This window comes from Gadus macrocephalus, chromosome 12, assembly GCF_031168955.1.
Source record: "Gadus macrocephalus chromosome 12, ASM3116895v1".
Lineage (NCBI taxonomy): Eukaryota > Metazoa > Chordata > Actinopteri > Gadiformes > Gadidae > Gadus > Gadus macrocephalus.
The window spans coordinates 26,635,952-26,660,627 of NC_082393.1; the positions used below are offsets into that span (position 1 = coordinate 26,635,952).

Consider the following 24,676-nt stretch of genomic DNA (forward strand, 5'->3'; position numbering starts at 1 on the left):
AGCAACAATACAATATATAATATAAAGGAAATAGACAAAAGATGGATACAAATTTTAATATGTAAAAATTTGTAGCAGAAATGTAAAGTGATCAAATGGTAGTGGTACCAGCCACGATTGATTCTAGTTTGATTAACGCAGTGCAGTGCAAAAATGTTTTGCAATCACAGAAAAACATATCAGATATACTAATAGTCTATTGTTGTATTGTGTGGGCGTCGGTACGTGGATATGGGACTCATGCACACATCATGCCCACATTAGACTCCCATGGTCACCACATTGGTATGGGGGATCTACCCTCTATCCCAGTGAGAGGCGGGAGGGAGGGACCTACTGAGACGGTGGAGCTGGGCGTGTTGGTGCCATAACCAGAGGAAGGGAGGGACGCCAGGGACCAGCGTCTGCCATCCGTCCTGGTCGACGAGGAGCGGGCGAGAGAGATAGAGAAACAAGGTGTTTAACAGGTGGGAGATACCTTGGGACAAGATGCAGCGCCCGGGATCAGACACACACAAAGCCATTCACTTAGAACAGGAAAGGGTTTCATAACGCAGCACAGGCATCAGAACGGAGAGGGGCTGAGCAAAGAGAGCGCAGTGAAAGCCATGCGGTGTCGGAAACACATTCACCTCTGGACAGAGCAATGGATCAGGAAATCATCCTGCTGCATAACGCTGATAACTGATAGCAGTTAGTAGTGAATAACACTGATAACTGATAGCAGTTAGTAGTGAATAACGCTGATAACTGATAGCAGTTAGTAGTGAATAACACTGATAACTGATAGCAGTTAGTAGTGAATAACGCTGATAACTGATAGCAGTTAGTAGTGAATAACGCTGATAACTGATATTAGTTAGTAGTGGATAACACTGATAACTGATATTAGTTAGCAGTGAATAACGCTGATAACTGATATTAGTTAGTAGTGAATAACACTGATAACTGATATTAGTTAGTAGTGAATAACACTGATAACTGATAGCAGTTAGTAGTGAATAACACTGATAACTGATATTAGTTAGTAGTGAATAACACTGATAACTGATATTAGTTAGTAGTGAATAACGCTGATAACTGATAGCAGTTAGTAGTGAATAACACTGATAACTGATATTAGTTAGTAGTGAATAACACTGATAACTGATAGCAGTTAGTAGTGAATAACACTGATAACTGATAGCAGTTACTTCAACAGCACAGTGTTTCATTGCCCCTGGCTGCGTGCGCAGCCCACCGTGTTTGGCAGCGGGGGATCCAGACAACGTCGAGCTTCGGCTCGACGTTGTCTTGCAGCATGCGGAGAGAGTGAAGCCCTTCTTCTAGAACCGCCTGCAGGCTCTCAGTGAGGCCTTCAGTCTGGGGCCACTCAGACATGTACTACAGTCAGGGCTCGGGGGCAAGAGAGGGGCAGGGGGGGGCAAGAGAGGGGCAGGGGGGGGCAAGAGAGGGGCAGGCGAGGAGCTTCACAGTCAAAGCCGAGGTGACGTTACCTGTCCGCTCTGTGCCCGTGACTGTTAAAAAAAAAAAGACACACGTTTTTAATAACCTTGTGTTTATATTGAGGGTTGTTAAATGCACAAACCCCAGACACACCATGATGCACACTCTATAAAGTCCACATTTTGAGGGGGTTTGTTACAGAACTTCACCACTTGATGTCACTGTTGTCCCATCATTCAAAGCGCTCGTCACAGTGATGCCACCACACATAAGCATCCCCAGTGAAACACAGAACTCCTTTGAAAATACAAATAATGACCAAAAAACTCCTTAGTTTAATGACCAGATTATCCTCATCTGATTTTTTCACGTTCCTTTAGAGTGGGGTCGAATGAAAACCCAGTTCGGTAGCTGTGTATCTTTGCCCTCCAATGCAATGTATTTAATCCTACTCCAAGCAGCTGTCACCAGTGGCAGGCGTCATAGAACAGTCCAATAAAGGTCGCAGCTTGGCGCACACACAGAGAACCATCAAACAGACAAGCTTTCGTGCCTTTACGTCACATCACATAAGGACATGCCCTCGCCTGCTCCTCAAAGTCCCCCTCCTTAATTACCTTCTAAATTGAACGCATTGGGAGTTATTATGCAGAATGAATGACAACCTCAGACCTCCTCTTGGACTTGTCATTGGCTCTCACATAATCATCATCATCCTCATGGTTCTCAACCGCCCCCCGCCCCCCCCAACAAGCAGCACAATATCCCATTGAGACGCCGCTGACATTAAAGGCTGAACTATGGAGCGTCCGTCACTCAGGATCAAGGTATTCGATTTGGTCTCCAGCACCTCCGATCCAAAACCCTCACAATATTTGTGGAAGGAAATCGAGTGCAGTGGAGTGGAGTACATTTAGATTCATGAATAATACGACTGTCTGGTTTTATATGAGAGTTTAACAGCCATTGCTCCGGTGACCGGAACATATCAATTATGTACGCTGATAAATGACATGCATTTCGTTGCTATTGATTCATATTTCACTCACTGACCCACTAGGGCACGAGAGCTTTCACCTGACGTCGCTTTGCATCTCCCAGTGCCATCTTTATTCAGCTGTACTGCCTATAGATGGCAGACTGTCCTCCAAGGAGATTTTATTACATTTACTGAAGCTATACCAATTCAAAACAAAGTGTTTCAGGAGGCATCATTGAAACCTCAGCACATCTTCATAACGTGTCAGTACTAACTTTACTTTATGTTTGAACCATTCGATTTAAGTTATGAGCAGGGCCGATAGCGAACAGCAGAGCCCCTACAGCACATAATGGGGTCAATAACCCCCAAACTGGGTGCGGTGAACCCCTGCCAGCGACACTGGGCCGCACGCTCCTCGGCACACCCTAGAAGAAAGCATGGAGGACATGATGGCTGTACTTGCCGCCCGTCTCACCTTCGTGCAGGAACGAAGGAGAAGTGTGCAGCGGTGTTCGGGGAGAAGTTGCGAGGGCTGTCTAGGGGGCTGGTCCCTGGGAGAGAAAGAGATAGTTAATAATACAATGAAATGCAAAGATCAATGCATTGATCTTTGGTCCGAAAAGGACCGATGTTAAGACCGACCCCCTGGGTGAAGTACAGACCCGGACAGCCATGAGGGGCAGTGAGAGGACGTTACGACCAGCACGGGACAGAGCTGCACAACACGCAATGCATTTGAACAAATAGAAGCACTTCTTCCTGAAGTTGAATGGATTGACCCCAAAAGGATGCACAGAGACGCAGATGATGGAGAGTCTGAGCGGCAGGGGGACTGACCACTCAACACCCGCTGGGTGATTGGGATCTTAAAGGGGAGGCTCTTTACAAACATGTTTGATTCATACTGCACTACACTCAAATCACAAACCATCAAGCACTATATAAAAAAAAAAAGTAATGGCATAAGAAAAACATATGCAAATACACTATAAAACTCTGCGTGGTTTAATAAGACAGGAGAAGAGCCCCGATGGGTTGTGAAGCGTTCCGAATGCATAATTAATCACTCCATTTCCATTTTGTTTGGCAGCACGTCGGAGCAGGTCTGAATCTCAAATATCCACATCAGCGTTCGCCGTGTGTCAGCATGCTAACCGCTCCGAGACGCTTTTCGTTTTCAAACCCTGCTCCCATCCCTGCCCAGATTGTGTGTAAATGGAGGCATGGTCTCCAGGGGTCTATTACCACTGTAGAGTTAGCTTTCACACGCCCATGTCACTAGAAGTGTGTGTGTGTGTGTGTGTGTGTGTGTGTGTGTGTGTGTGTGTGTGTGTGTGTGTGTGTGTGTGTGTGTGTTAACTCAAGAATAAAACTACCATTTTTTCAAGAATCTTTGAGAAGAACCCACATATCTTTGCAAAGAAAAATTGCAACTCTGCAGCAAAACGTTTACAAAGTGACACATTGGGCACTGATGTGAGGCAAGGCAAGGAGCTCCACCCAACGGCGGTGGTATCCCTCGGTGCCTCCTGGCAGAAGGACTCCTGTCGGAGCAGATGTGAAGCCTAAGGGTCGTCCGCTCCATCAGCTCAGCGGGACATGGATTACAGAGCCTTGTCTGAAGGACGGTGGCTATAGGCCAGATTCTGGACCCCAAAGAAGAATACTTATCACTCACTTAATGGAGACAGGAACTGAAGGAATATTGTAGAAGTATCTGGGCTACATGTGTGTAAAGGTGGGGGCAGCCCAACCATATGGTTGGATTGTTGATATTTAGGTACCGTGTCTTCAATTATTGATACCATTGTTACATTTTCAAGACTATATATATACAGATCTGAGAAGTACTCTGGGGCTTACTATGATTTTCATTGCATCAATGAATGGAATGGCAAGTGAGTTGAGAAGACACACATAAACAGTCCTTTCTAAAAGCATGCTTGTGTAATTGGTAGTTTGTGCCAACCCAGGTGCCATCAATAGGAAGGCAAAACAATTACGACAATAGAATTAATTTATTTACGTTGCCTATAATGAACCCACACATGCCCTAGGTGTGACCATATGCACGACGGCCTCCCTGCCACTCTGCGCTCCAGAGTGACCACACTGCCTGCTACAACTCAGGCCTGGTTTGAGTTTACACATGGAATGATGAAAGGCAGGGAAATAAGTGTTCAAGATAAGCATGGATATTAGTTCCGCCGGTCGGTGTTGAGGCAGCCAGGCTGTCAGCGCTCACAACACTTCACAGTGGATAGACTCTACAGTGACCTAGTTTGGAGAAGATAGACAGAGTCTACAGACTGTGAAGTCGTACATGCAAACCCACCGCTGTGCCGCCGCCGCCCCCCTGGGGAGATGTGCAGAGGTTTAAAGCAGAGGAGGGAAATTAATTGGTGGGAAAAGCAGAGAGGAATTGAAAATGATTCACCATTTGAAGTGAACAGGAGCCTAATCAAGATTACTAACAGGCAACCTTTCTATATCATTCCCCTATTTTATCAACAGCAGACTTCAAAACAGCCAGTGACTGGTTTCACCGAAAGGGTCTCCATTTACATTCAAGGCACCACAAGGCCTCTGCCCATCAACAAAGCTTGACCTTTAGCAAAAACCAAATGTAACCGAAGACAGAATGGGGGGGGGGGGGGGGGGGGGGCAATGAAGAGAATACAAATACATGGACTGATGGTGAAATGAGGAGAAAACAGGAGACGGAGTTGAACAAGAAGAGTGAAATGAGAAGAAAAGAGGGATGGAGAGGTATTTGTGGGATACTAAACATTAGAGGTAGATTCTCTGAACAGAGGATCACTGCTGCTCATCCTCACCATGTCTCTGGAGGACAAAGGACTGAGGAAGGAAGTGTAAAGGAGCTGATGGTTAGGCACCCTTAGAGGGAGAGGGAGGAGCACAGATAAGTATAGAGGAGGGTGGGGAAGAGATGTGAAGAACTAATACGTATAATAAGAGACAAGGGCACAAATAGAGACGGATGAATTATATAGCCTTCAAAATATATATATGCTAACATTTAACAATGCTGCATCAGGTGTTCTTAAGGATAGAGTGTAAAATAAATATTATAAAACACCATAGGGAAAACCATTTTGGCAAACAACAGCGTTGAATATTGTGTATCGGTGGGACGACAAGCAGCAGGAGAGAAGCATCGGAATATTAAGAGGTCCGTTTGGGGATGGGGGCAATCAAACCATTTAGGATGGTGCCGGCCCTAACCACTCCGTTCTGTGAGGCTGCGATGTGTGGGAGGCTGAGAGGGGAACAAGCTTTCTTACACGCACACACACTATAAACTCAAGATGCCCGTCAAACTACAAAACAAAAATGTTTGCTCAGTATCAGATGTATTTTAAAGTCAAAGTACTTAGCATCATAAAAGGGAAGAAAATGACACACTGAGGGAAGCGGTTAGTTAAGTGGCTGTTACTATGGCAACACGGCAACCCTGAGCCCGGCGACAGACAGATGCAGAGACAAGAAGACAAGGAGGGAGGAAGAGACGGAGAGATGAATGGATGGAGAGAGGCAGAAGAACAGACACTGAGAGGCAGAAGAACAGACAGAGAGGCAGAAGAACAGACAGAGAGACACAGAAGAACAGACACTGAGAGGCAGAAGAACAGACAGAGAGAGGCAGAAGAACAGACAGAGAGAGGCAGAAGAACAGACAGAGAGAGGCAGAAGAACAGACAGAGAGAGGCAGAAGAACAGACAGAGAGACAGAGAAGAACAGACAGAGAGGCAGAAGAACAGACAGAGAGGCAGAAGAACAGACAGAGAGGCAGAAGAACAGACAGAGAGGCAGAAGAACAGACGGAGAGAGACAGAAGAACAGACAGAGAGAGACAGAAGAACAGACAGAGAGAGGCAGAAGAACAGACAGAGAGAGGCAGAAGAACAGACAGAGAGGCAGAAGAACAGACGGAGAGGCAGAAGAACAGACAGAGAGAGACAGAAGAACAGACAGAGAGAGACAGAAGAACAGACAGAGAGAGGCAGAAGAACAGACAGAGAGAGGCAGAAGAACAGACAGAGAGAGACAGAAGAACAGACAGAGAGAGGCAGAAGAACAGACAGAGAGAGGCAGAAGAACAGACAGAGAGAGGCAGAAGAACAGACAGAGAGGCAGAAGAACAGACGGAGAGAGGCAGAAGAACAGACGGAGAGAGGCAGAAGAACAGACAGAGAGAGGCAGAAGAACAGACAGAGAGGCAGAAGAACAGACGGAGAGAGGCAGGCAGGGGAGGGTGAGGTTGTTTAGTTTGAAATGTGGAGGCTGCAAAACCACACTGCTTTGGCCAGCCTGAAGGCTGAGGATGACTGAAGGAGATTACAAGGAGTGTGTGTGTGTGTGTGTGTGTGTGTGTGTGTGTGTGTGTGTGTGTGTGTGTGTGTGTGTGTGTGTGTGTGTGTGTGTGTGTGTGTGTGTGTGTGTGTGTGTGTGTGTGTGTGTGTGTGTGTGTGTGTGTGTGTGTGTGATTGACAGGTGCAGAAGCCATGTAATTTCCTGTTGTGGTGAAGGTGATGAAGGTGATTGTAAAGGCTTGCAGCCGGGACTAAAAGTCTCTGCGTCATTCCTGTTCCTCGGTCAGGCGTATCTATCTGTCCCTCCATCACACCCGCCACCTGCTCTCTCTCTCTCTCTCTCTCTCTCTCTCTCACTCTCTCATTCCTTTTGATTTCCTGTCAGCCCATTCACCCACTCTGCTCCTTCCAGACCTCATCCCCTTAGCTCTGGGTTCTGATCCCGTTGACTCAGCTCAAAATTTGATCTGGAAATACAACCCTTCTGTGGTGCACTCCACCCATATATATAGTGATCATCATGGGTGATGATCACTATATATGGGTGGGGTCAGATATAGCCTACACATTGTTAGACAGTTGTGCATCCTGTCCTCTGTTGTGAGGACTGTGGGCTGGCTGGGCAGGATGACCCATCAACCGCCTATCAAGTCTTCAGAACTCAGCTGCCACTCACTAATGATCTCCTATTCACCAGCCTGTCCTCAGACGTATGTTAGCCCAGCGCTTTAAATGGGGGGGGAGGGCTCTGGCATGTATACACCCTCCCTCAAAACGTTGCTACAATTCAGGCAATTCAGCCCCCCCCCCGAAATTGAGTTAAACAAAGCGACTTTTGCCAAGTGTGTCATGTTGTGTGGTCCCAGCAGTCAGTCCTGGTAGGAAGCAGCAGGAATGCCTGATCCAGCGTAGCCATGGGGATGCACAGGACGCAGATGGAGAAGCAATTAAAACTCAACTACAGCCGCAGCAGGAACCCAACAACCAACTGATGTCTGCGTGTGTGCTCTCTGAATGGGACTGAAGAGAGGCAGGTGGCTCAGGGCTTCATGGCACGCTTTAGTTTCACATTGAGTCAATCCCCGTTTCATTTCCTGTTTGCATTGACAATACGTGATGCGTGGGGAGGTGTTACCTGGGTGCAGTGGGAAGTGGGGTCTGGGTGGGGTCTGGGTGGGGTCTGGGTGGGGTCTGGGGGGGGTCTGGGGGGGGTAGGAGAGGTGTTACCTGGGGGTCAGTGGGGTCTCGGTAGGAGAGGTTACCTGTGTGTCCCGGCAGAGGGGAGCGAGGTCTCGGTAGGAGAGGTTACCTGTGTGTCCCGGCAGAGGGGAGCGAGGTCTCGGTAGGAGAGGTTACCTGTGTGTCCCGGCAGAGGGGAGCGAGGTCTCGGTAGGAGAGGTTACCTGTGTGTCCCGGCAGAGGGGAGCGAGGTCTCGGTAGGAGAGGTTACCTGTGTGTCCCGGCAGAGGGGAGCGAGGTCTCGGTAGGAGAGGTTACCTGTGTGTCCCGGCAGAGGGGAGCGAGGTCTCGGTAGGAGAGGTTACCTGTGTGTCCCGGCAGAGGGGAGTGAGGTCTCGGTAGGGTCGGAGAGGTGCTGGACGTCACAATAAGACTCTTCCTGTTGCTGGTCCGGCAGCTGTGGGCAGAGGAGTAACAAGGTGAGGACACGCCAACGGACCGCACTGGGTTCTGTTACCCTTTACATATAGCAGGTTAAAGACAGGGTTAAAGACAGGGTTAAGGAGCCTCCAAGGAGCTCTGCATGAACCAGGAGCACGCACACATTCTGTAGTCCACTGGAGGACAGATGAGCCCTGATGGTGATACACATCATCAACAAAGCTTGAGGCTAAGACCCCAAACCATGGTTATCAAATGGCGCATTTCCACTGCAGGGTGCGGAACGGATCGGATCGCAAAGGTGCGGGTCGGATCGCGTTTCCACCGCCAAAAGTGGGCGTGACCCGGACTTTGCCGTACCCGTTCCGACCCCATTCTAGGGACTCCTCCGTTGCGGTACCCAAAACGAGACCAGACGCCTGAAAGGGTACCCTGGAATTCTAGCTACACCCCCCCTCCGTTGATTGGTCGACAGAATCGTCACTTCCGGGTGACGCGGGGATAAAAACAAACAAACAGTAGCCTCGAGGTATTATTCTTTACAATTAACATGTCGCGTAAAAAGCTTGCTTGGGCGAACAAGGAGGTGGAGACGTTCGTCGGCATTCTTGCGGAGGAAGACGTTGTTTACGATGTTTACGTAGCTGCCGCGGCGATTGACATCCGGCCTACCACCAAGGGTACTGTCGGCAGTGGAAACGCGACCTCGGAACTGAGCTGGGCTATACTGCCCCCTCCCTACCGCCCCTTTGCGATCCGATCCGTTCCGCACTCATCTCGTACACACAGGAAGAAACACGCTCATTATTGCCTTTTTCAGCTACTCCTAAGTCAAGCTTCATTAATAATAGATTTTCATGACATAATAATATCTATTTAATCAACAGAATAATGAGACGAGAGGATTATTATTATGACAATAGTCAACGGATAGCACTTGATCGTTGTGTGTAAGCATTAACCAGTGGTGATAACACTGTCACTCTGATCTGAGTGTGTAAGCATTAACCAGTGTTGATGAATGAGGTATTTGGATTTAATTGGTTTACAGCAGCAGTTTGTGTTATTTTTGTGTACACATGTTTGGAGACCTTGCTTAAAGGCGAGATATTTGTATTGCTGGTATTAGAATTTTTTATCATAATTTTTGGAATTCTCTAATAACAACCAGACCACAATCAATGAGTCCTTTGCTGTTACAAACTAAAACTCTGGTGTCTGGTATTGGCTGGCCCACCTGTCAGTCTGGCGACCCAGCAGGCTACCTGCTCCACCTGGGCTCTCACTGTCTGAGTCTCCACGAGTCTAGGCAGGCCTGGTGCTAAAGCTAGCGAGCTAGGCAGGCCTAGTGCTAAAGCTAGCGAGCTAGGTAGGCCTGGTGCTGAAGCTAGCAAGCTAGGCAGGCCTAGTGCTAAAGCTAGCGAGCTAGGCAGGCCTAGTGCTAAAGCTAGCGAGCTAGGTAGGCCTAGTGCTAAAGCTAGAGAGCTAGGCAGGCCTAGTGCTAAAGCTAGCGAGCTAGTGATGTGTTTCGGGGAGTGGCTTTGGAGGCTTATTGGGAGGGGCATATTTGAGTATTTTCTATATTTGTGCCATTGTTGTTACTTTAAAGCAAAAATATATTCTCATTTCCTTTTTCCTTGCATTTATTTGAAGGCAATTATCACTGTGGCCTGGAGCTCAATACAATACATCCCAAAATACAAATGCACTTGCAAGACCACCAAAGGTATCTCCCATCACCCACATCCCAATAGAAGCTGTGCAGATCCACATTGAATGGAGGCTCTACATGGACAGGAGAGATACAGATATAGGCACATCCAAGTGTTTCACGAGTGGAATCAGAACCGAGTGAAAAGAAACAGGGAGAATTCATAGCAGCAATTAAAGTTCCAGATGGACAAGGGCAAAGCAGACAGCTACACTGACAAGACGACAGAAGAGAGGCAGGGAGGCACACAGAGACCATATCAAACCACAGCCTTGCCATCAGTCAGTTGTGCATAATGGATACATGATGGGACTATTAATGCAGGCAGCATAGGCTACAGCACCAGAATACCCACAATGTTCCAAATCTGTCACACAGACACACACAGAGCACCAGCAGGTATTTCAGTTTGATGTGTGAGTGTTTGTGTGCACACGCTCACACAACAGAGGGAATAGCTACTGCAGCTCGACTCCAGTGGGAGTCCACAGGCAGAGCTGGCACTCTTTCTGCCACTTGGACAGGCTGTGGTTAAGCCGTCTCCATGGTGGCGCACAGACTCTGCTCTCCTGATACAGAGTGAATCCAACCTCAGGTTGTTTAACCCCGATATGCTCCATCACTCATCACTCCCTACCATCCAGCGCTGCCTCCCGTGCGCCTGAGAACACTTGGTCTTCCATTTCATCTCATCACTAAGGTGCCGCTGGCAATTTCCACACACACACACACAGCTTTGAATGCTCCATCCGTCTACTTCCACCCAGTAATTGTGTTTATGGACAGAAAGAGAATTAGGTGGTGGTGGTGGGGGAAACAGCCAGGCAACGCCTGTGTTTTATATACAATAACGAGGCCAGCATCATATTCTTTCCACATTTACTGAGCACACAGACGTGGTATGAACTGGAGGAACAGAAAACACGCCCATGTGCTGGTACAGAGAGAAACAAAGAGATGAAGGGGGATGTTTCCTGCCGTAGCAGGCTCATAAAGACCCTTGTGGTTAACTAGCAAAGTCACACACACAGGTTTGCTCTGGAGGAAGAATGTCAACCAGAATTGGTTACGGATGTTTTTACCTGCAGAGGAAAACTAACCTGCATGGCGTGGGAGAGGAAGCCTCTCCTCTCTCCCAGGTTGGTATCTACAGAGACAGTATGCGTGATTACTGCTGCTGCTGCCTGTTGTTTTAGTCTCATGGCTGGCCTGTCTCTCGCGCTCAGGCATCAACTCTTGAAGCCTGGTCTTAAAGTGATCCCATTGGCTGGAGTGGAGAGCCCTGGATGTGTTAAGGTTCGCGGGCGGGGTGAAGACCATTGTCTCAGACTGGTAGAGACAGCGAGCAGACGGATTGGAAAGAGTGGAGGGGTCGAGTTAGACAGGGTCCTGCTGGGGCGATTACCTACCAGTACTACTCGATAAAACCTCACGCACCGTGTAGCCCCTGTGCCCGATACACCTCCACCTTGTGTATCGGCTACACAACTGTGTGCGGGAGAGGATGTGTGATGATTTATAGAGTAGTACAGGTAGGTAATCGTCCCAGCAGGACCTTCTTAAAAACAGGAGTGTTGCACATATGCTCCATCATATACTGCTGACACTACACAGACCACAGCAGATGGTAGGAGACTGTCTGGTCATTATGCCATATGTCCAAGTGTGTGCGCGCGCCCGTGTGTGTGCGCGCTAGGGCGGGGAATCTCTTGGCCCCTCACGATTCGATTCCGATAATGAAGCGATTATCGATGCAATTTTTTTAATGTAAATTTCCATGCGTGATTTTCAAAAATATATATGTACATCTGGGTTTGCTACTTAGAGTTTGCTAATCACTTCCTACTTTTGTGATGATCATTAAAGACATCAACAGATTAATTAACTTATCTGATATTTTATAAGAGAGAAAGCTTTTGTCACAAATATGACTTTCTATGAAAAATGCATTAATCAATGCAGCTTGCATTTTAACAGAATATGGAAGCATGCAAAAAATAGGTTACAGTTTTATTTTATTTTATATGTCATTAAAGAAAAAGCTGCTCATGAATTAGAAGGAGTTCTTGTTTCTGGCTGTGAGTTTGCGCGCATGCTATCCGTAGGATGAAACGCAATCGTGTCAAGACAAATCAGATTGGCCAATACACACTGAAGATAAATTTATTCAGATTATTAATTTATCTGCATCGAGACAGAATCGTTCTACCGAGAATCGCGATGCATCGAAGAATCGATTATTTTTCCCACCCCTAGTGCGCGCCTGTGTGTATGTTTTTGTGTGTGCACACTTGTGTGTGTGTGTGTGTGCACACCTGGTTGTGAGTGTGCGTGCGCGTGACTGTGCAAACTTGAGCATTTATGCCGCCCCATGCAGAGATAGAGACTCCCGTGGGGCTGATGTGTGACTGAGGCGCAGGTTGGACTGCATCGACTGCGGTCCAAGCAGTTTCTCAACCAGCGTGATGGGATGTGCCCGGGGTTAGGCGGCCAGAACCACATAATTATGTTTGGTGGGCAGATGTGATGGGCCAATTACCACAGCACACACATGCTGTTAGCCCACAAACACCTGCGAGCAATGGGGGCAAGGGGACTTTTATATGCCTTTCTCTGCTTGTGTGCGTGTGTGTGTGTGTGTGCCCCAAGCACACACACACACACGCACACGCACACACTTCCTTTAGCTATTGGCATCATTACAGAACATTCTAAGGGGTTTATTAACCTTTACGACCCTGGGTTCAGCAGTGTTAACTAAAGGGGGGGGGGGGCAGGGCCTGGCGAGGGCAGAGCGATCAGCCCAGTGGAGCATTGAAGTGGATCAGTATGGACACCGGTTCTTCCTGTCTGGGTAAAACGGAAAGAAAACAGCAGGAGGGAGAGTTTGAAAAGAAGATTGCTCCCTTCTCACCAGCTGCTTCCACGCTGCAAGGAGAATACACTTTCCCAGCCAGACACACACACACACACGCACGCACGCACGCACGCACGCACACACGCACCAAGAAATATCTCAATAATACACTGAATGTGAACTATATTGACTCTTCAGTAATAACAGCTTGGCGCTGCTGGAGAGACAGCGGCTAAATGGCCGCTATTATTACTGCTGTTGCTTTTATTAGTAGAACCAGACTTGTGCGGTTCCTTTCAGTTCTGGGCTCAAGGAGAAAATAAACCTACTCACTAATTTTAAGGTTATTATGTCAACAATACCCTTCTACACAGAATGTGAATTATTTATTATGCATAATTTATCAAAGTATATTTAAAGGGTGGTGTGGGGGGTAGTGTAACCAATCACCTCAGTGCATGGATGGCAGAAGTCAGTTTAAGGGTTAGGGTTAACCCCAACCAAGGTCGCAAAACTAGTAACAAACTGAACTGAAGGCCTGACCCATTCTTGGCCTCTCCTCCTACAAAAAAAGAACCAGTAGGTTTGTGCATAAACCTTTTAAAATGCACTTTATAGAACCTAACCCAATTTCCATAAATCCCCAGTCCAGGTTTGAGAGTTGTGTCTGGTATTCATGTGCGTCTATCACTGTCCACATCTGTGTTTTTATAACAAAAAAACACAGCGACTTTGCAGAAAGCAAATTCACAGACATGCATGGATCGCTCTGATAAGAGTGGTGCATTTATTACTCAATAAATAAGGAAGAGCCGCATTCTATTGTCTGACCTCACCTTCTGTCGTGCATGCTCACACACACACACACACACACACACACACACACACACCTCAAACACGGACACAATGATGGAGGGCTCCAGTCTGATTCCCCACAGTTTGATCGATAACACAGGTTACGGCCACCACAGGAAATTAATGTCTTTCGTATCCCTGTGTGGGTGTGTGTGTGTGTGGGTGTGCGGTTTGTCTCCAGGTCCTCCTGTCTACCTCTCATTTTGAAACACATGGTTGATATGGGGAGCATCAGATTTTACTAGGTCGCATCCAAGCTTCTCTAACACCTCACGCCACTGAGAATCAACATGGACAATGCGGGATTGTGTGTATGCTTCTTTACCATGGCTTACACATGATATTCTCACTAATTGTTTGTTGTACATGTACACATATGCATAGTGTCATTACGAGTATATTTTCCAATTAAATACCTCACTATCTAAATCTATTGTTAAATCTGCCATTTTGTCTAGAAGACGACTGATCCCATATATTCTTCAGAGTAAACGGTTAAATTAAATAAAGATCTCAAAAAGACAAAAGAGAGCAGGAAGCAGGAGCAAACTAAACATTATGCATCTCTGTGCACGCTACCATGTGTGTTTGGCAACCAACACCTGTTATTAGTTAGCAGGAAGAAAATATAGACTGCTAATGATCTGATCTGATATTACCACCACCGTTTCTCTCTCCCTCTCCCTCCCTCTCTCTCTCTGCCTCCCTCCCTTTCTCCATCTTTCTCTCAGGCAAGACAGTGTAGGCTGGTTGATGTGAGTGTTGGGTGGAGGAGGTGGTACCACCATGCAAAGCCAAGTGAGGTGATGCCTCACTATTTGGACACAAACCTGTTAATCAATCTAGGGATCAAGGCAAATAAGCATGTTCTAACAAAACTAAGAGGAGTGGCTAACATAACTGTCCCTCATGGATAAGCAAGTGCCCGCAGCAAACCCATGCACACACGTCACACACACAGACTCAGTCATTTAGTCAATCTGGTTCGGTGACCTTCATGTAAGCTTCCACAGGGCAACCAGAAAAGCGACAGAACAGCGATGGGAAAAAGAAGGTAAGCAGGGAGTGGCGAGACACAGAGCAGAAAGACAGAGCATCTATCAACATTATAGTTATAACAGTGGGAGAGAGAGGGAGCACTCCGTTCTAGAAACATAAGACACCTGAATCTGAGAGCAGTAGTCCAATAGGAATCCAATAAAACGAGCAGCAGGCGGCAAGCTGCAAAAATGACAAACAAATAGCAAACAATAGCTAGCAGAAGAGAGCGAATGAACGCGAGAGAGGGTGAGGAAGAGAGCAAGGGAGCGAGAGGGAGAGAGCAAGAGAGGGAAAGCGAGACAGCGAGAGAGAGAGGGAGAGAGAGGGAGAACGCGGGAGAGCGAGAGAGGGGGAGCGCGAGCAGAGGGTGACAGCAGGGAGAGTGTGGATCTACCTCTTGGAACGCCGGAGCATACTTCTCTCAGGCAGGGAGAAATTGGAGAGCACGGTCCAGAAGGATTCAGACATGCTAAAGCCCTGGAAACAGGGACACCAGCGACCAGCCTGGAGCTCCACAACGCCAGCACAGCTCCCCGGCACACAGGCAGGGACAGGAGGAGGGAGGGAGGGAGGGGAGGGAGAGGAGGAGAGACAGGAGAGGGGAGGCAGCGCACGCCAGCCAACGGAGGCGAGCTCACACCTGTCACACGCTGTTACAGCGGGTGAACCCTCCCTCCTCCTCCATGCTCTCTCTGTACCACTCCAACCCAGTGCCGCTGCCACCACTGTTCTACCCACTGCTCCGTCTGTTCCTGCCACATAAGGTGCGAGGAGAGGGGGACAGAAAGAGAGAGGGTGTAGATAGCACTGTGGCCATTAGATGGGCTCATTGGTCCGTTTGATGACAATGCTAGTCTGCCACGCCCTCCGGGGCCAGTCACCATAGCGACCGAGGCAGAGCACCCTCACCTGGCCACACCTGGACACCATGTTGAAAGCCGCCAGTAACATGCAGAAGGAGCGTTGACAGTTCAGTAGGAAATAAGGTCCCTGAGCTGTTGGAGGGCAGCTGGAGCCCAGGAGCTTGTAGGGAAGCAGCCTAAAGAAACCATGCTGGATACAGGATACCAGGACCTCTCTGGGCTCCTGCTCCTCTGGTTCATCACTTGATGGCCAGCTCCTTACAGTGATGTGTGTGAGTGTGTGAGAAGGACCGTGTGCATGAAAAGTGCTTGGCAACGAGAAGCTGGGATTGTTGAATAAACAGAGGACAACATGTAGAATATATATACCGTAGAAGAAACAGCTATAGCCTAGAAAACTGATGAATGTCTTCATGGTAACATGAGGCTATGTGGTAGTTTTCGGAATGGTATTAAATGTAATTTATTCTTAAGACAAACTTCCAAGGACAGCAAAAAGGGCAGGAAAAAAAAACAGGTCTGCCTTAAAACAGACCTGTCTTTGCAAAATATTACACACCCAACACACGGCATATAAAGGACTAACCTGAGTCCCAAAGACACGGAGGACAATACTGCGCCAACAAAAAGCATACTACGACTCTCAGTACCTCCTCAGCTAGCAAGGTTAGACATACAGCAGATAGACATACAGGCTAGGACAACCGAAGAATCGATTGGTCGATGTGGTAAAATAAAAAATATGCACAATATCTCTAGATGAACTTGAACTGGTCGCCTCATTATCACGTCAGTGATAAAATAGAACTGGTGCCGTTGTTAGAATGTCAACACTTTGTCTTCCTTTTAACCAAATGCTGCCACACCTACGACTCATTTGACACAGTGTTAATTAGGTTCAGTCAGTAGACGAGCACTCATCTGTAAGTGGGGCAAGTTCAAATTTGCGAACACCGGGGTGTTTGGGCCTCCTGTCTTATGAGTTTTGGTCTATTAAAACATGCAATTATAGCCCATCACTCAAAGAAGTTAAAATGTAAATAAAAATGAGTGTGCCACAGTAATGTCTTCTCGCCGTCTTTACGAGCAGAGATCTAGTGGAATGGTCCCAGCACACAGCGCACTCACACAGCCCCCAGGCGTCTCCCTTCAGGTGAACTCACCCTCACCTTCAACATCGTTTGGCCGACAGAAGCCCGTCGGTAAGGTTGAGCGGACGCCGCTTAAAACTCTACCAGAGGAACCAGCCACACACTGCGCAGCACTCTGATGCTTACCTCCAGAGGAAGGGGTTCCCTCCCGGGTAGACGGGGGCTGAGAGGGGGCCGTCCGACCCACACAGGGAGGGGGACGGACAGGAGAAGGAGGAGGGGCAGCAGAGGGCTACGGGGCTCATAACCGCGCACGGACAGAACGACGTGGGGGACAGCAGGTGCTGGATGAGGCTGCTGTTGCCGTGGCAACGGAGCTGGGCCGGTGACCAGATTCTGCCCAGGGGGGAGAGGGAGAGGGATAGGGTGAGGGCAGGAGCGGGTAGGCTGCGTGCGGGACGGTACAGAGAGTTGAAGACGAGCAAGAAGAAGATAAATGATGATTTGACCGCATGGGGTCAGAAAGAGAGGCCTGTACAATCCACTCTGTTTGGGCCATGCAGAACTTAATTATACTCTGCTACACTTCTCTTGTCCCTAGTGTGTGTGTGTGTGTGTGTGTGTGTGTGTGTGTGTGTGTGTGTGTGTGTGTCAGCCCCTTGGTCCAGCTGGGCATGCAGAAGGACCAGAACAAGGCTGGCTCTACCGAGAGACCATATGGGTTCAACCCCGACGTGTCCACACCCCACCTTACCCCCCCACCCCCCTTACTGGGAGTGCGGGAATAACCACCTGCTGGGGGTGGGACCACTGGCCTGAATGTGAGAGAGGGCATTTCTTGCTGGCTAGGCTTGCAGGGTTGTTTAATTTAGCCTCCTTCTCTCTCCCTCTCCCTCTGGCTGAGTGGAAACCCCTACGGAGTCATGGTGTTCCATTCAGACCGAGTCTGAGGTGTTTCTGTTACTATGTAATGGGTCCCTGTTAACCTCGCTAACCCCTTTTCAAGCCACTTAGTGTGTGTGTGTGTGTGTGTGTGTGTGTGTGTGTGTGTGTGTGTGTGTGTGTGTGTGTGTGTGTGTGTGTGTGTGTGTGTGTGTGTGTGTGTGTGTGTGTGTGTGTGTGTGTGTGTGTGTGTGTGTGTGTGTGTGTGTGTGTGTGTTTTGAAAGCTGAGCCCTACCGTCCCCTCCTTTGCTATATTTGTAGTGGCAGGAGGATAAACCACAGTGGGACAATACAAAGCTCTGAGCGTTCAACTCCATCTCACATGGCCACACAGAGCAATCAAAAATAAAGACCTAATTATGAGCAGCACTATTGTTTGACGATATACTGTATATTATAGTTTGAGCAGATTCAAGTCGGGTCAATTAAACACTTTTTTGCAATACTAAATACTATTTGATTACAACTAGTATTAGCTACCACACACACACACACACACACACACAGTTCTTACTGAAGTCGTAAATTGGGAGCTCCTGCTCTGTCTTTCCTCCTCCGCATCTCGCTTCCCAGGTCAAAATGGAGACTAGTAATCTACAATAATCCACTGGAGAATGCCAGCTCACCTGTCTGTCAAAGCCATGCTCGGCACTGGCTTCGCTGTGTGCCCAGACTTGTACCGAAGAGGCACAGGGAACTCGGCAACAAGCTTCCTGGCGCATTCAGGGACGTCTTCAAACTCACACACAGCGAGACCAGCTACAGATACGCTGGCATCGCGGCCAGACTGCTGCTCTGGATGGCGGGCACACTGCCAGTTATAAACTACGAAATATTGCAAATCATACAAAGATTTGCAAGACGCACACAGCTTGTGGATGTTGGCAAGTTCAGCTAGATTCACACACAGCACTGTTGGCCAAAACAGTTAAGTGTGCAACTTGTGTGTCCAACAATCAGAGCTTTTTGCGTCACTGCTGAAAGACAAACATAATAAGTAACCATCCCGGGAAATAAGAAAACAACTATCCTCTACTCTGATGCTAGTGATTCTTCAGGCACACCTCATAACTTAATTCCCTGAATCCGTTTGAGAAGAAAATTCCAAGACCTTTCTCTCCTTATGTGTCATTCAACAGACAAAGTGAAGGAAAGCTGGAGTCAAACTAGTTCCAGGGCTCCTGTCCTATACGGTTAACCCCAGGCCGAGGAGTGCTCTCAGGCGCTAGCAGCAAGGTAACAGAACTCGATCCCGGGGTCATCAGCAGTGGTAATCCCCTTGTTTCCTGTAAGTCCCGGCCTGGCTGCTAGTTGGGGTTGCACGACTGTTTCTGTTTAGGCGGTGTCCAGTCTGACTTTTCCATTCCCTTATGGCCAAATGGGAGGCGGGCAGAGGGAGGGAGGGAGGGAGGGAGGGAGAGGGAGAGAGACAGAGAGAGAGAGAGAGAGAGAGAGAGGGGTCATAAAGGCCAGAATGAGTTGGATGCTATTGAGTAATAAAGAATAGGAGTCAAACATCAGACACCATAACACCTTAAAATGCATGCGCACACGCACACACACACTGATAATGACACACACGTACGCACAACGTTCTGAGTCAGAAGCACAGCTGTCCCCCCCCCGCCCCAGGCCGGCTCCCTTTCTCAGAAGGCCCGGGACTCTGGAGTGTCTGCTAAATCACGGACAATGCGCTGGATCACAAGGGCTTACGCACACACATGGGGGAGATACACCGATAAGAGAAATAGACACGCACACAGCATAATTCACTAGAGGTGCACACACGCACACACGTTTCTGTCAATGCAGAATGATTACCACGCTGACGCAGATGGAGCCACGGGACCTGAGAATGTTGCTAAACACCAATATAGGAAGTGTGTCTGTGTGAGTCTGAGTGTGTGTGTGTGTGAGCCCGAGTGTGTCTGTGTGAGTCCGAGTGTGTCTGTGTGAGTCCGAGTGTGTCTGTGTGAGTCCGAGTGTGTCTGTGTGAGTCCGAGTGTGTCTGTGTGAGTCCGTGTGTGTCTGTGTGAGTCCGAGTGTGCGTGTGCTCGAGGGATTGCATAAGAGCACAGAGAAAACAAAGGTTACAGAAGGAGAGAGTAAGATTGATCTGCTCAGCATTATAATACTGCTACTTAGTTCCAGTGAGGGGGTATAGAGCCATTGGGTGTTAGGGGCTAACAGTGTAGCCAGGGGCAACAGGGTCAATGCAATCACCCAGCAGATTCCAGACTTATAGGCGCGAGAGAGAGAGAGACTTCAAGTTTGGCAAAATGTGGAACAGATTCAGACTCACTATCCCCATCCTGATGGGGTCATTTCAGCGTGGACAGGAGGGTAGAGTAGAGTGTGATGGTGACATACACAGAGCTGTGTCGATCAGTGGTCGGAAACCAGCCAGTGTCCTGGTACACACTTACACACAGTATAAATAGGCTTTCATCCATCTAAACCAGAGCGCTCAGCTGTTATAGTGCACTGCAACACACACACACACACACACACACACACACACACACACACACACACACACACACACACACACACACACACACACACACACACACACACACACACACACACACACACACACCCCCCTTTGAACTTTGGCTTTTAACCCTTTACTGGAAGCTTTCTTAATTGGGATTTGCAGCTGCTGTATAATCATGGAGAGTGTAGACGGTCCCCTTTACAGTTGGTGGAAACATCACGGTAGCAGTAGGTCAACGGAACCAACTCACCAGCTACAGCCTCATCACAAAACTATCCAAATGCACATGGATCCAGGGTTAAGTATGTACCTTTCAAAGATAAATCACCAGAATATGTCAGTATCGTATGTTGAAACAGCATTATGGGTGCCATTAGATTAAACTACTTAATTGGTTTGACGCTTCATCCCAATAACATGAAAAAAAAAGGACCCAGCTTGAATAGCTACTCAAACGTTGACATTGGTAAACAGAGTAAAATATAGGTGACATATTTTCCCTCAGGGTCAAAATGAATGCATAGAGGGTAAATAGAGAAACACTTAAAACACAAGACAAAAATCACTTGGTGAACATTTCAAATATAATGATATTATGAAAAAGTATGTTAATTCCTTTTATTCTGTGTGTCTGTGTGTGTGTCTGCGTGTGTGTGTGTGTGTGTCTGCGCGTATGTGTGTGTGTGCGTCTGTGTGTGTGTGTGTGTGTGTGTGTGGGTGCGTCTGTGTGTGTGTGTGTGTGTGTGGGTGCGTCTGTGTGTGTGTGTGCGTGTCTGTATGTGTCTGTGTGTGTGTGTGTGTGTCTGTGTGCGTGTGCGTCCCAGGCCAGGTGCTCCCGTCTGTCAGCCGGACAGCCAGCCGAGCTCTCCCAGTGCAGAGAGGTTACCAGGTAACAATGTGGTGGACCAAACATTCTGCAACCAGAGCCTCTGTAGAGCTACAGCTCTGCTATGCGCTATGGCTGCCCGGTACAACACACCTTCTGAGCCAATACTGGAGACGTTGGAACAAAGCGTTTTATTTAAAGACACTGGCGGCACCGTGTTTGTTCAAAGCGTGTCGGAAAAATGGTCGGGACAATCATTTCCCACTCTTCTTTGCTTCAGTCTAAAATTAAGATCAATACAAACAAAGAATTGAGATATTTGAAGGGTGATCGTTACCACCTGCTTTTGGGAGCCCAGATCTAAGACAGCCTTTGAAGTTCCATCGTATCACAGTATCACCTCACTTATCAGAGCTGGTGTGCACCTGATAACGCGTCTCTCGTCACTCAGTCCACACCACTCCCTGGAGCTTCCTTCAGTCAACACTAACCGGTTCAGCAGTGCCGACCCTAAACCGTATCTCTGCACGGCCCTTCCAGTTCAGGCATGGTCAGTTGAAATGTTTGAATCAACACTGAGAACTAACTTTATTCACTTCAGTACAGCCTACTCTAAACCTTCGAACTTAGTCAGGACCAACCCATCAACACTGAGAACTACCTTTATTCACTTCAGTACAGCACATCCTAAACCGTAGAAGTTAGTCAGGTCCAGCCCATTTTAAAAAATCCCTTTTAACCTTATTAATTTAACTATTTTTTAAATTAGTCATTGTCAAATCAAAACGTCTTTTACCATTGATGTTATTGATGTGGATGTTTATTCGATCCATTTGATTTGCTTCCTGTATGTTTTGTCCTAGGTATTATTTTTCATTCTAAAGTGTATTGTGAGAATGATGCTTGGTGATTCAACACATTCATTGCAGTTCTCCATGTGGCATTTTGTGCACCATTTCTGGATGTGACCACCTTCATTAGGCAAGCATTCCAACCACAACACTGAGGAAGAAGGGTACTTACAAACTACCCCTCCGCGGAAGACTTAGCTCCTTCTGGAATAAAGAGAGAAACAGAAGATACAGTTATTATACACATTACATACTTTGATTATTTTTTGCATACATTCAATCCATACATTTTAATCGTTCACAGATCACTCCGATTCTTGATTTAGAATATTGTAATATTACAACATCACCAGCTGGTGTCACTGTGGTACAAGTTAAAATATGCATGTAGCGCGTTGTCATGGGGTGCATAATCCAACAAAGAAGTATCTTCTTCTGAAGACTAAAGAATAGTGACTGATTGTCAAAATGTTAAATACACTGGGCGTAAGGAGTGATCAGGAAGGATTTGTGTGTACACAATATGATGTTTGTGGGGGTGCAGGCATGTTGTTCATCTATTTAGAGGAACGGGTGAACAGAGAGCTGAGACAACAGGCAGATGCTGCTGCTTGGCAGAGGATGCATATTGAGTTTTTGGCCATTATGTGGTTGACCCCTTTAAGTAAGCTAATGTGTATTAAGCCTCGTGCAGGAGTGTGCGTGCACATCTGTGCACATCTGTGTGTGCATTTGAAAATGGCCTTTTGCAAGGACAAGAGTTGACATGGTAAACGGCAACTGAGAAGAGAGAAAAGAGACAAAACCATAGAACACCGCCTAACGCTGCGAGGAGCTGAATGGTTTGTTCTATTAGGGGTTGTTTCTGAGCTCTGTTATACCGTAAAGCAGAACAGCACAATATACAACATATCTGCCGATATCCTTCATCCAATAACGTTGATACTTTAATCAACACATATCTCGACGAATGGCTGAAGAAAGGGAAAATTATAAACGACATAGAAAGCTATTTACATTAACAACACAGCACAACGATTACCGGTAATAACCACACAGACAGGGATTGTGTTGGTGGGTTCCATTTCAATCCATCCCTTCTTTTCCTCCCGCCCTCTCCCATACACTGTGCACCTACTCCTGTGTTCCCTCCCTCGTTCTGTATTGGAGATAAGCTAATGGCTCTAATGGAGTTAGGAGCACCGAGAGTGAGCCAAAGTGACTGTTTTGCAGAGGCCAGCAACGGGCAGAGCAGCGTGTGACGTGTGTGTTTGTGTTTCACAGCCTGCATAATTTCCAGGCAGTCCCCTGAACAAGACTAATGCAATCATGGAGAAGCAGAGAAAACTAATTTGTGCCTGCTTATTCAATGGGTCTTCTTGTGTTTGTCATAGTACTTTTGGAAAATTTGTATATATACACACACACAAACTTGCACGTGCATGCGTCTGTGTGTGTATAAGTGTGTGTACATGGTCCTCTCAGTCATGTAGGACACAGCAGAGGGATGCTGATGCTATTATCCTATAACCAGATGCAGCCTCAAGCTGCAGGCACAGGAAGGGCCTGGTGCTACATCACAGCAGAGGCCAAGGCGGATCTCATCCCAGATTCTATTTCCCTTCTTCTTCCTCCCTTGCACCTATAATCCACTTTAAGCTCTGCAGACATGTAGGGAGGAGCCATCCAGGGATCAGCCAGGGAGAGCTGATTCAGTCAGGCCTGGTTTGTGTGCATTTGAAACCCCAACCCAACCATGCCCTAAAAGCCATGGAAAGTCAGACCAATAACTGATTCTCAATTTTGGCTGACTTTTAAGTGTGTGTGTGTGTGTGTGTGTGTGTGGGTCTGTGTGTCTGTGTGTGTGTGTTCCATGCCCTCTGCGCCCAGTCTTTGCCCCACAGCGCTGTGCCAAATGAGGGATTGGCAGAATTGGGAAGGCAGTGCCAGGTAGTAAGGTACACACACACTCACCAATAATCCCTAGTAAATAAAGCAGCTCATTGTGGGAACAAAGAACAGTGTCCCTGATGGATAGGTGCCATATGAGGCACAAGGACAGGCTGTAGAGTTTGAGTATAGAAGGGAGAGAACTTCAGAAACAAACCCCACTGGCTTGGGTTCTAAAGTGTGAAAAACCTATCCCCACATTTCAGGCCAGATATATTTGGGATGGTGTGTGTGTGTGTGTGTGTGTGTGTGTGTGTGTGTGTGTGTGTGTGTGTGTGTGTGTGTGTGTGTGTGTGTGTGTGTGTGTGTGTGTGTGTGTGTGTGTGTGTGTGTGTGCACGGAGACTTCGAATGAATGATCAGAATACAAAAACCACACATGATGCAACATTAATGCAAAGACCACGAGAACAAGTAAATACAGTCTTCAGAGATGAGTCCCTGAACACACCTGACACCCACCCCTCTGTGGGAGGAAGCTAGATTTATTTTTGGCCCAATGCGACCCCTTGATAGGATCACACCTGGCAGGACATCCTTCAACCTGCAGTCGACCACGGGTCAGGCATCCAGGTCTATCTCATAGTGAGAGAATGACTATACAGTGTGCAGCAAGTACACATGACCCTAACGGTGTACTAGGCATGGTATTCAAAACAATGCAGCACCACTAGCGCAAGGAGAGCTCTCATTTATTTTACTTTTTAAATTAGAAGCACATGCAAGTGAGGTGATGGACATGGTGAAAGACTGTTTTCCCCTAAACTGGTGGTAACATTTAACTGATTCATCACATCTCGGCGATGAAT

The 24,676-nt window shown here is 47.5% G+C and overlaps 1 protein-coding gene across 14 annotated transcripts in view; it reads right to left on the reverse strand.

The window, feature by feature from the left end:
* The window catches only part of mast2 (microtubule associated serine/threonine kinase 2), a 107,816-nt gene that overhangs the window by 26,505 nt on the left and 56,635 nt on the right, over nucleotides 1–24,676 (reverse strand). For 7 of the 14 annotated variants that reach the window (XM_060067080.1, XM_060067078.1, XM_060067077.1 and 4 more), the window contains 5 exons: nucleotides 22,091–22,122; nucleotides 8,308–8,399; nucleotides 2,904–2,979; nucleotides 1,497–1,517; nucleotides 338–416 (listed from right to left, as the gene is read on the reverse strand). In XM_060067080.1, coding sequence (XP_059923063.1) covers nucleotides 338–416; nucleotides 1,497–1,517; nucleotides 2,904–2,979; nucleotides 8,308–8,399; nucleotides 22,091–22,122 — 300 coding nt within the window. Of the gene's footprint in view, nucleotides 1–337; nucleotides 417–1,496; nucleotides 1,518–2,903; nucleotides 2,980–8,307; nucleotides 8,400–15,241; nucleotides 15,402–16,987; nucleotides 17,198–18,258; nucleotides 19,123–22,090; nucleotides 22,123–24,676 lie in introns of those variants that run through there. The other 7 variants (XM_060067087.1, XM_060067081.1, XM_060067083.1 and 4 more) reach the window with 6 other exon arrangements.